Source organism: Diachasma alloeum, unplaced genomic scaffold, assembly GCF_001412515.2.
Source record: "Diachasma alloeum isolate Michigan unplaced genomic scaffold, Dall2.0 Dall_scaffold_01313, whole genome shotgun sequence".
NCBI classification, from domain to species: domain Eukaryota; kingdom Metazoa; phylum Arthropoda; class Insecta; order Hymenoptera; family Braconidae; genus Diachasma; species Diachasma alloeum.
The window spans coordinates 15,535-28,619 of NW_021681417.1; the positions used below are offsets into that span (position 1 = coordinate 15,535).

The 13,085-nt window shown below is 39.4% G+C and overlaps 1 protein-coding gene across 1 annotated transcript; it reads right to left on the reverse strand.

Annotated features, from left to right (window-relative positions):
• Window positions 1-321: 321 nt before the first annotated feature.
• LOC107046341 lies at window positions 322-1,700 on the reverse strand. The gene is made up of 2 exons (XM_015268944.1): window positions 1,596-1,700; window positions 322-1,476 (listed from the first exon to the last, which is right to left on the reverse strand). The coding sequence occupies exons 1-2, from the start codon at window positions 1,698-1,700 to the stop codon at window positions 322-324; spliced, it is 1,260 nt and encodes a 419-aa protein (XP_015124430.1).
• Window positions 1,701-13,085: the final 11,385 nt, after the last annotated feature.

Here is a 13,085-nt window from a genome sequence, read left to right on the forward strand (position 1 = left end):
ATCATTGAAAAATCTATCAAGACTATATTAACAAGACTGGAGGATGAATTGAGGAAAAAAGTAAACGAGGTTTCTTCTACCATCGAGAGGATGAAGTTGGATGAAGAGGATCGTGAAAAGGCTTCGATTTTATCAATTCTCGGATATTTGTATGGAATGAAAATGACATTGAAATGGAAGTTTGAGAGTCTTAAGAATTATCAGTATTGTAAAAAACTTGCAGATAATATGCAATAAAAATTCTTTTTTATCATTCAAATGTATTCATTTATTTAATCATTAATCTCACAGAAAAAATACATGATTATATTAGATATTTTCTTAAATCATTTTCTTCACTCCACCACTGAGAGGATGATATTCGATAATTCGATCATGTAAGATCAAGCAATAAGCTGCAGTAGTATAGGGGAATATCTGCGTCAATTCGAATTCAAGTCGAATATCTACAGGTCCAGTTTTCAGGAACTTGTTCGGCTTGGAGCAATCGATGACGATGAGCGGTGCTGTCTTCAAGAATGCATCCCTGTTCAGCAAGGGCTCAGGCTCCTTACCATAGTAAAAAGTCTGGAAGTCAGTATACGTGTTGTAGAGTTGAGAGTACTGATTGTGTGTAATATCAAGATGGAGGTTTCCATAGGGGTAACTCTGAGAATTCAGGAAGAGTTTCGCATCTCGAATGGTACAATGATCAAATTTACTGGCATTGTTGGTTATTTGATTCCTTCTGGAGCTCTGGAATCCAACAATAACGAAGCGTGGTTTTTCCAATTGTGTTGAACATTTCACTACCCAAACATGTTTGGAGGTTCTCGCTAACATGGGATACTCGTACAACTCCCAAGCTCGAAAGCTCATAGGTGTGGCTATATCTTGAGCATTATAGTTCAACAGTTGAACTTTACGAGAATCTGCAACTTTGACGTAGGATATCATCCATTCAAGCTTGGTGAGTGAAATTTTGAAGTCCTCTGCTTGTACCCCTTGAGCTGGTTGGGCTTGTAAAACAACATTGTTGTCATTGTGTGAACGAGTGAGAATTAACTTATGCTTCGCGTTGATGATAATCCGTTGGTAATCTTCAGCAAATCCCAGTATCATAATCAGAGGAATAGAGAGATCAAAATATCCTGCATCGTCAGTTATTTTCCCATTTTCTTGGAAAATCCAACCAGCATGCTCCAATAAAAATGTTTGACTTGGACTCTGGAAAATGTAGTTTTTCATCAGAGTACTTACACCAACATTTTTACAGCGATCGATTTCCATAGCATTCAGTTCATAGCGGATTTCCTCAAATAAGTGACAAATGGCATTATTGACAAAGTTGGTTGCTTCAGCAGCAGTGATGCCATCAGCCTTCGTGAGACGACCACAGATGTGGGGTGAACTCTTGCATGGCAACACATATAAATCTTGATGCTGCACAGCTATGCGAATTTCATCATTATTGTTTAAACTTGATGATGCAAATAGCTGATGAACATGAATCTCATAATGAGCAATGGACTCATCAAAAATGATTGGTTTTTGAATTTTCAGAATTTCTTCCATGGTAAATAGCAACAAGCGATGACGATACAGCAAAACTTTACTTTCTTGCTTTTCCGCGAAGTTTCAGACCCAGACTCTTCAGATATTTGACGTTCTGAGATGTAAGCCGCTTGAAAGCTGCTAGTTGACTGTGGAACTTTCGGCATGATGTATGGCTTTTATAGCTGCCGCCAACCTTACTCTGGAAGACAATTCCCATTCTCTAATTCGCTCTAATATGGAGTCTTATTGCTATAATTTCTTCGCGAAAACTCACTAAACGTCCGTCTTGATCAACAATTTTCACTTGCAATTGGTCTATTGACTGTACGACGATCGGCAGGTAAATGACTTGAGCTGGCACTTCGATGATCTTATATCCTGGCGGGACACTTGGGAAAAATTCATGTATAGTATGTGCTCATTCGTTGTTGATGTATGCTTCAGCAGTGATGTTACATTTAACACGGATAGAATTTATATGAATAATTGATGCTTGCATGTCAGACTGGTAAGAACCCGAACTGTGGAGAACATCCAGTTTGAACCCCAACAATCGACCAATGGAATCCGGTGGAATGAAGTTAATGAAAATGTCACGTGGTATTTTTATCTCCGTTTTAAGAGTAATATCATCAGCCTTGAGGCTGAATTGTTGTACACCTTCATTTTCAAGTTGTTTTTCCAACTGCTTTTCAATATCCTCAATTTCATATGTCCCAGTCGGTAATGTGAAAACAGTTTCAGTGTCTTGCACGAAATAGAATTTATTATGTCCCTCATCAATATTAGGGATTGAATTGTACGTTAAGAATGACAGAAGCCCTACACTGTAGGTTTTCAAAGGTGATAACTCAATTGGTGGAAAATAATATGCCTGCAGTACAGAAGATGTACCGATAATGTTAACGTGAAAGAGTCATCCATGATGGTTAGCGTTGAACTGATCTGCCACCGACGTGGATCGCTGCTTTTATGACAATTGATTAGACAGGAATTTGAGACATAAGTGTCCACAAATAATTGTATCATAGTCTTGATAATTTTTGTAATTATATTTTACTAAACTACCAGCACCGAGATAATTTACTAAATCTTGAGGTGGACGCGAGTTGCCAAAGTTATCGAAATAAATGACATCTTTATTCCGCTTTTTATAAGCAAACCAATGGGTGCCAGGTCCCTCACTGTCATCAAGATTGTGGAAAATGTGGAATTTTCATTGCTCTAGCAAATTTTAGTATGTCATTATCGGTGAGCGCTCGGTGTGGTAGTCTTACACGTTTTTTGGACTCAAATGAAGTCCCAAACCTTGCTTATAAGGCTTCAAATACAATCCCTTGCCCACAGCAATATCTTCCATATTCCGATTATGTCGTTTACTCTCCTCAAGGGCTTCCCTAGCAGCCTTAGCATCATTGACAGCTTTTGCAATGCCCGCAGCACCACCTGCTAAAGCACCTGTAGCACTGAGTTCAGCGAAGAGTGAGATGAGAAAAGCGGGCAAAATTCCACCGGTTTTTGTTGGAACAGGTAGAATGCGAGGCAAGGCTCGAATTTCCTTCCTTCCTCCAGCATTTTTCACAGCTTCACGTGCCCCTTTCAATGCTGTTTTCATAGGATTCACTCCTGGAAGCATCGAAGCTTTAGAAGCATCAATAATCTGACGTAATGGGATCTTCTTCTTTTTTCGCTTGCTACCCTTTCCGATTTTTCCCTTCGGAACTCGGCCAGTCTGTTTTTTCAGCTTATGTCCTTTCCCAGTTTTCTTTCTCCTCCTCGTATCAGTTTTTCTCTTCTGACGCATACCCATCCTGAGTTTCTTCTTAGCCTTCATGGTGTTCGCCACTCCCCAAGCTACTACCTTTTCAGCAAGACCAGCGTCCTTCGCCAACACGCGACTCCAAGCTCGTTGTTCTAAAATACTATCAGCGTTGTGTCTAGCAGACAAGTTTTCTCTATTCTCAGAATAGGCAATATCGTGTTCTTTACACGCTTCGTCAAGAGGGTTTATCCCACGATCACCACGAGCCAATCGTTTAACTAATTTGGTTCCTGGTCCATAGTATCTACAACCCGGCACATGTAATTCCACAGGCAAGTTATTAATCACTTTATGCACAAAACCTTCACCGCTGCGCTCTCTCTTACGTTTGCACGCGACCATGGTCTGTCAACGACTGACCAGAACCATATAAATACAGCGTATTTATAACTGATGCTGCAGTCGTCAAGATGAAGTTCAAGCGGCAAACTGTGAAACTCCCTGTTATCATTTTCGATCAAATTGTTCAACAAAAAAAGGGTGGAGGAATGAATCGACATGGTTCTCTTTTACCGAATAGCATGCGTGCAGTGATTTGTGGACCTTCAAGCTGTGGTAAATGTCTTATTTGCACTGATCACTCATCCAAATGGATTGAGATCTGAGAATGTTTACGTGTATTCAAAGTCTCTGATTTAACCGAAATACCAGTTCCTCAAGCAGTTGTTAGAATCTACAAAAGTTATTGAATATTTTCCATTCAGCGATCACGAAGAGGTGATCAAACCTGAAGATGCTCGCCCCAACTAAATCATAATCTTCGCAACAACTGCTTGTGAGAAACAAGACAATATGAGAGCTTTTTTTTGTATGGGACGACATTAAAACGTAGACTGTTTCTATCTCTGTCAGACTTATGCTCGTATCCCGAAGCATTTAGTGCGCGATAACACGAATTTTCTCATACTTTTTCCTCGAGATGAGATGAACCTGAAACATATTTATGATGATCATGTCAATAGTGATATGTCATATACACAATTCAAAGATTTGTGCCCAACTTGTTGGTATCTGGACAAGTATGGATTCATGGTAATTGATAAAGATAGTGAATTAAATAATGGACGTTATCGAAGAGGTTTCGATTGCTTTATCACCATAAATAAGCAATGATCTTCGAGATTGAAGACAGTGTTCAACTGAACGTGCACCAATCAACATGCAGGGCAAGGTGTTGGAAAAAGAATCCAATGATTTGCATCACATTGCTTTAGTAAGTGATGCAATCCGACGTAAATATAAAATATTGAAATTAGGTCAAGTTGCTGCAGAACGTACTGCAAACGAAGTATTTAAACCAATGATTACACCGCTTGAAAAATTAGTTGAAGCACAATCGAAAAAATCAAGACAAAAGAAAAGAAAGTTGTCAGAACGAGGGATATCAATGGTTCCATGGATGGATGTTGGGGATAATGATGAAGAGAATGATGCATTCAAGACAGCAGACGAGGATCATTAACAAAAAATCTTCTCAAGTACTCCGCGACGTGCAGAATCATCATCATCACAACCTTCAATGAGTCTGAATGATACTCCATTACTCAAAAACCATTCTTCAAGACCGTTGGAGTCGATTGATGAATCATCGACTGAAGACCTCAATATATCAAATCCAGAGAACCTGTCACAGTCATATCTCCAGAGATTTGGAACAGCAAAAGAGAAAAAATTGGACACTGAATTTGGCATTAGAAATTTGAAAGGAGGTTTGAAAATCGGAAATTCAATAGTTTCTTTCAAGGATGATGTAATGATTTTGTNACTCCGCGACGTGCAGAATCATCATCATCACAACCTTCAATGAGTCTGAATGATACTCCATTACTCAAAAACCATTCTTCAAGACCGTTGGAGTCGATTGATGAATCATCGACTGAAGACCTCAATATATCAAATCCAGAGAACCTGTCACAGTCATATCTCCAGAGATTTGGAACAGCAAAAGAGAAAAAATTGGACACTGAATTTGGCATTAGAAATTTGAAAGGAGGTTTGAAAATCGGAAATTCAATAGTTTCTTTCAAGGATGATGCAATGATTTCGTAAGATAAACAGTATAAATTAACACCTGGTCTGATGTAATTGATTTTCATGAAATCTCCAGAACCAGAGCATATCACTGAAATTGATAAAAAAGTTTATGTTGCAATTATTGAACGGACGAGTCCTCATCGATCTCGCTATCAAGCTGACCAACCCATTAAGAAAAAAAAGAATCAAAAATTTACTAATATTATAGCACCACTGCTTCAATCATCATCGATTCAAAAAACTGGTACAGCTCTGCTACCGCAATACATGATCGCTCCAAGGACTACAAACTAAAAAATGGATTATGTCTACTGGGATGATCCTAATGAATTGGTAGATAGACTTTGTTTACTCATGGCATCTCAGGCAGCTGGCAATACGAGTCACACCAATGAAATTTTCTCCATCATCGAAGAGTGACGTGAGGCTGGAATTGTATATTAGATTCTGTATATTAGATGTGTTCGGTGGACAGTGGGCTTATGGTCGTACTACTACCCCAGGAAGACGAGGTCCTCCAGGTGATGGATTCAAGCGTAAACATGATGGAAACTATGATATTGATAACAAAAAATTATGTAATTTAGCTGATGCAAAGGATCCCTTGGATGCTGTTTCAATGAAAATTCTGACAAGATATACAACATTCTTGCAAAAAGAGATCATATCACTGAATAAACAGTTGAAAGATTCCCTTCAAGCTCTTCAATCTCAAGTATCTGAGATAATTTCTCAAGCAGAGATGAAAAGAAGCAGACAGAGGAAATAGCTTCATCAGATAATAATATTCAAGATCATTCCCTGAGCAGAGACAAAGATGGAATTAAAGGAGGCTAAAATAGTGGAGGAGCTTCATAAACCAACTAGGAGGAATTACACTTGTCGTCATGTTGATATTAGAGGTTTGAATGAAACCTGGCAAGCTGATGTAGTGGAGATGGGGGCTTATGCAAATGTCAATAAGGGCTATAGGTACCTCCTTACAGTTGTTGACATTTTCTCCCAGTATGCATGGGCCATCCCAACCAAAACTAAAAATGGAGTAGATGTGGCAAATGCTATGAATCTCATCTTGAAAGAGGGGTGTATTCCTAAAAAGTGATATGTACCTCAGGGAAAGGAGTTCTATAACAAGAATTTCCAAGCTCTGATGAAAGATTATGATATAAAAATGTACTCCACATTCAGCAACCTTAAGGCTTCTATATGTGAACGCTTCAATCGTACTCTGAAAAATAAAATGTGGAAACAGTTTTCTCTCAATGGAACGTACAAGTGGATTGATACTATAGATAATTTAGTAAAATCCTATAATAATACAAAACACAGCATTATTAAAATGAAGCCGAAAGATGTAACCTTGAAGAATGAGAAGCAGCTGCTGCGAAGTATATATCAAAAACATTCAAGGAATATGATGAAAGGAATAAAATTCGTAGTTGGAGACAGAGTTCGTATCAGCAAATATAAAACAATCTTCGAGAAAGGATACACCCCCAACTGCACCACTGAGATCTTCACAATCAATCAAATGGATGGGTTTTGATAACACTCATAACAGCTGGATAAATAATGATGATTTGTAATTTCATATGAAATAAAGATTGAACAATAAAATTAGTTTTGTAACGAACATATGGGGATATCCGTTAGAAACACCACCGAGAGCTGACAACAACTTCCCTCACGACAGGAAAAGCCAATCCGTGGATAAATAATTAGGGTGAGAGAGAGAGAGAGAGAGAGATTTCTATTTCCCATTTTGGTGGAGATTTTTGGATTTTTAAGGGAGTTTTTGAGTTGAAGTCGACCCATTTTGAATGGAGTTGAGTCTAGAGCTTCCAATTTCGATGGAGAATTTTGAGTCGAGTATTTCCCACTCCGGTGGAGAATTTTGAGTTTACAGTTCCCGCTATGGCGTGGTGAATTTTTAGAGTTTTGGATTTTTGGGATTGGGTGTAGAGTATAATTTTTTTTTGGCAAGACCTGTTAATTACGCGTTTTTGTGGGCCCGTAAAGTCAGCGCGAAGAAGGACCAACATATCGAGTCATCCGGTTTCTTTATGGGATCCACCGTATTGTTAATATTACGGGAAATCGATTAGGTCCGGCTGAAATGCCGGCGCTTCAAATTATAATGGATTTTACGGTGGTTAACTGGTTACGTTTTAGTTTTTCGGTGGAAGGTTACGGGGAATAAGTCTAACCCTTGTATCCCGTGAATTGCCAGGTTGCTTAGAGTTGTGGATAATTAGGAGAATTAGTTAGGAATATCGGTCTGTTAACCCCGTAAATCCCGCAGAACCGATCCGTGGGAGGCGCCAAAAGCCCTTAGTAATTATCCGAACGTCCATCAGTTCGGTTCAGTTCATTTAAATTATTTATTATCTGAGCTTTGTTGAATTAAAATGTTAGGAAATATTAATTTAGATTTTGGGATAGTTACACCTTTGATATGTCCGAATTAATTCGGTGGCCCCCTCGAGGTTTACATCTCTGAGGAGAAAACATCTCCACCAATCAGAGCGCAGCTCGGTTGGTCGGAAGCCTCGCGGGCCCGGTGTGTCGCGGCACTGACCTCCGAAATCAGTTCCGCGTTGACCGTCATCAACTATTCGTCACGTGTGAATTTCTGTGTGTGCTCACACAACGTAATTGTTCCATTCGGATTATTGTGCCTTTCGGAGAAGCTGTAAGGATCCAGGATGGTCCGAAAAGGTAAGACGACCATTAAACATGGAAAAACAGTGAGTTTTCTGGAATTTTTCCCCTAATTTCGAGCCATTTCCGGATAGCGTCATTTTCCCCTTTATGGTGGTATCCCTCGCGTGGCCCTCAGCCACGTGCAGTGGTTGATCACCCCTCTAGTAGTATTTAGTGGCCCTGATTGCGCATTTTTTTGGCATTTTGTTGGGCATTATCCCTTATCCTGGATTTTTATCCACGTGTCCTTCCGATTTTTGGATCGGCGATTCCACCCAAATCGGGTCGGTAAAGAGTTCTCGCGCCTTCCGGATTATCCCGGTCATCTTTGAGATGATTTTCGGGTTCAGTGAGTGTGTTTGGTCGGTAGTGGAATTCCTGCGTCTTTTCCCAGTCAAAATCTGATGATTTTCGACTTGGGCTATTTGCTTCTCCCTCGCTACTAGGGTGAGGAGTATCTCTATTCCACCCTACGTAAAAATTGCGTAGAGTTTCTCCCCTCGCGGCACCCCGCTGACGCGCCTACGAGTGGTGGCTCTCGCTTCCCGTAAGTGTTCCGTCGTTTAAATTTCCCTCCGGATGTAAATTAATCCGGAGTAGTTCCCAATGATCTCAAAATTACAATTNAGAGATTTCTATTTCCCATTTTGGTGGAGATTTTTGGATTTTTAAGGGAGTTTTTGAGTTGAAGTCGACCCATTTTGAATGGAGTTGAGTCTAGAGCTTCCAATTTCGATGGAGAATTTTGAGTCGAGTATTTCCCACTCCGGTGGAGAATTTTGAGTTTACAGTTCCCGCTATGGCGTGGTGAATTTTTAGAGTTTTGGATTTTTGGGATTGGGTGTAGAGTATAATTTTTTTTTGGCAAGACCTGTTAATTACGCGTTTTTGTGGGCCCGTAAAGTCAGCGCGAAGAAGGACCAACATATCGAGTCATCCGGTTTCTTTATGGGATCCACCGTATTGTTAATATTACGGGAAATCGATTAGGTCCGGCTGAAATGCCGGCGCTTCAAATTATAATGGATTTTACGGTGGTTAACTGGTTACGTTTTAGTTTTTCGGTGGAAGGTTACGGGGAATAAGTCTAACCCTTGTATCCCGTGAATTGCCAGGTTGCTTAGAGTTGTGGATAATTAGGAGAATTAGTTAGGAATATCGGTCTGTTAACCCCGTAAATCCCGCAGAACCGATCCGTGGGAGGCGCCAAAAGCCCTTAGTAATTATCCGAACGTCCATCAGTTCGGTTCAGTTCATTTAAATTATTTATTATCTGAGCTTTGTTGAATTAAAATGTTAGGAAATATTAATTTAGATTTTGGGATAGTTACACCTTTGATATGTCCGAATTAATTCGGTGGCCCCCTCGAGGTTTACATCTCTGAGGAGAAAACATCTCCACCAATCAGAGCGCAGCTCGGTTGGTCGGAAGCCTCGCGGGCCCGGTGTGTCGCGGCACTGACCTCCGAAATCAGTTCCGCGTTGACCGTCATCAACTATTCGTCACGTGTGAATTTCTGTGTGTGCTCACACAACGTAATTGTTCCATTCGGATTATTGTGCCTTTCGGAGAAGCTGTAAGGATCCAGGATGGTCCGAAAAGGTAAGACGACCATTAAACATGGAAAAACAGTGAGTTTTCTGGAATTTTTCCCCTAATTTCGAGCCATTTCCGGATAGCGTCATTTTCCCCTTTATGGTGGTATCCCTCGCGTGGCCCTCAGCCACGTGCAGTGGTTGATCACCCCTCTAGTAGTATTTAGTGGCCCTGATTGCGCATTTTTTTGGCATTTTGTTGGGCATTATCCCTTATCCTGGATTTTTATCCACGTGTCCTTCCGATTTTTGGATCGGCGATTCCACCCAAATCGGGTCGGTAAAGAGTTCTCGCGCCTTCCGGATTATCCCGGTCATCTTTGAGATGATTTTCGGGTTCAGTGAGTGTGTTTGGTCGGTAGTGGAATTCCTGCGTCTTTTCCCAGTCAAAATCTGATGATTTTCGACTTGGGCTATTTGCTTCTCCCTCGCTACTAGGGTGAGGAGTATCTCTATTCCACCCTACGTAAAAATTGCGTAGAGTTTCTCCCCTCGCGGCACCCCGCTGACGCGCCTACGAGTGGTGGCTCTCGCTTCCCGTAAGTGTTCCGTCGTTTAAATTTCCCTCCGGATGTAAATTAATCCGGAGTAGTTCCCAATGATCTCAAAATTACAATTTTGGTTTCATGGACTTCGCGAGACCTTCCCGAGCTAGTTGGCTTTGGTTTTTTGAAAATTGACTCTACCGATTTTCCGCTACGGTGAGTTTAGTTTTAGTTAATTTTTATTTCCTTCTGCCATACGTTATGCGTATACTGGTGAGTTCATTTCCTCGCTTTCTCACTCTCACGGGGATTCGCATACCTTTCCCCTAATTTCTCGGTATTCTCGAGTATTTCGAGATTAATCGATATTTTTTTTTATATTAGCGTGTGAGGAATTTGGTGACCTCACTTGTGGCCGAGTTAATCGATGAATTTTTATTTTTTGTATTATATAGTAAAATTTAAATTATCATTTCCGATTTATTATTGGCCATTTAATCAGTCATTGTTATGAATATTTTTTTTTTATTGTTGGTGAGATCAATGCGAAGAGAAAATCATGTAAATTAATAGTTTTTACAAATTTCAATAGTGAAACACGTAAGGACGATGTCGATTTCTTCTTTTTTGTAGTGTTGACCACCCAATACCCGTCTCCACCTGAAATCCACCCCTCTCTCTACAACCTAGCACACTGAGCGAACCAAGGACCGTTACCTTCCCCCAGAAATCTAGTTTTCTCCCTTTTTGAGTATGTTTTTTTAAGGTTTTTGAATTAGTTAGAATTTATTTTTGTAGACTCCTCCGGTTTGGTGATTCCAGTTAAAGATCACCTGGCGCCCATAGATTTTTACATTTTTGAGTTTAATTAGATTCAGGGGAAGAAGGGCGAAGGTAATAGGCATTTTTAACCCCCATAAAAAATGTCACGTTACAGTCTTTTCAAAAATATGTTTTATTTATTCTCATAATATCCATATGGGAGAGTATCTATCGTATCAAGCAGAATAACTCTCTTATCATCCCCACAATTCAGAGCTAATTTTCTCTGTTTAACAGTGTAAACTTCATATTTTTTACTTTGAATTAAATACTGAGAATTTACAACATTTCTGTTTGAAAAAAGACACTTTTTGTAATCATCAAACGTAATTGATCTTATCGTTGATCCTTTCAGCCCTTTAGCCTTCTTTTTCTCCCTAGCTCCACCCAAAATCTTGAAAGTGTAAAGTTTTGCTCGGAAACCTACAAACTCAGTCATAATTTTACCATTACACTCATCTTTCATGAGACCCAAATTTTTTTATTCACTCTAGGCATTCAATATACATTGTCTTCTGGATAATCAGAAGTATCGAACTTGGCAATATCTTCCTTCATACATTCATGAATATTAGGCACAGTGAAGTGATACAACAGGCTATCAGTGTCTGTATATATCAATTTCGCACGCTCACCAAACACACGGTTCACATAATTGTAATAGAAATCGTAAATAAAATTTTTTGAGAAATCCAAAATAGCAAAACCAATGAAGATTGGTTTATTGAACATAATCTTCGTGCGATTCAATTGAACAATAACCAAATCATACTCATCATCAAATATAAGACTGCTATGGAAGTTCGGTTGAGCGATGCAAGCCTTCGCACCCCATCTCCCGCGCCATCCAGAGATCAGTTTGACATCGCGATGTTTTCTCACGTTCTCCATCGTCTTTCCAAGCACTGCATTGTTCATGAGTTTGAAGAAATTTTTCTCAAACTCATTAGATGATTGTTTTCTCTTTTCTGTGTTGAGATCAATGTATGGTTTCAACCAGGCTGCTTGGTTGAACTTCAAGAGATGATGAATTGTGATTACTTTCATACCCAAGTTCAAACACTGTTGTAGATTTCTATAATGTATTACATAAGCTTTTTTCGAATGGAGTGTTGTTATCAGCTTCGAACTTTTGCGACCTTGTGGTATAAAATGCTCAGGAGCCAGAGGAAGGTGTTTATGAAGATCATGTAGCTCGATAGGGTAGTCCAAATCCACTTCCAGGATGTATCCAACAGGATGATCATCAGGAACAGTCATTACATCGAAGCCCTCTGGATCAGCCCATTCAAATGATCCATACGGTATGTATTGACTCAGCGCTGCACCATAAAGATTATGAACGTCATAGTACATCAAGACTCATCTTGATGCTCTTCAAAATCATCCATGCAGCTATTGTTGGCTTTTGCATAACGATTAGTACACTGTGCAATACCACCTCGGATACCATTTTCAATAAATAGCAGTTTTTCCACATCAGTGAAAAGTTCTATGTCAACACTAGTATGCTTCAACATGGCATCAAAAGCAAGTCGAGATGCAGTATAATAATGCAGGGGATCCAGTTTATAAACTGAAAAACAACTCCTCCGGAAATTCTCGAAAATGTCTGCTAAGAGTAACACGTCAGTCTTCAGATACAAATCAGAGTATTCCCCTAGAGTTGAGATATTGAATGTCTCCCACACTAGACATGCATGTGCATAATCTTCCTCTGAAACTCCCTGCTTATTCAGTGTTGAATAAAAATCCTCTCTTGCAGGTAAACGAGGACTGTCAAGTTTCATCCAATTGTCCATGTACTTGTATGGAAATACACCTTTCCTTGTCAATAAGTTGAATTTCTCCCCATCATCATCATCATCTTCATGAACGTAATTGGCTTTTATAATTTTTTTATCAGCATCAGTCAGATATGAAGCAAGCTTTTCAAGACTACTCGCCATGAATCTGAATCAGAGATCGGCAATAATATTATTTTCAATAATATTTGCATCAAGATTATATATTATTTAATTAATCAGTAATAACGGCTTAATATTTTCCATTATATTATCAATGAATAATGAGGAATTCCAATTTTT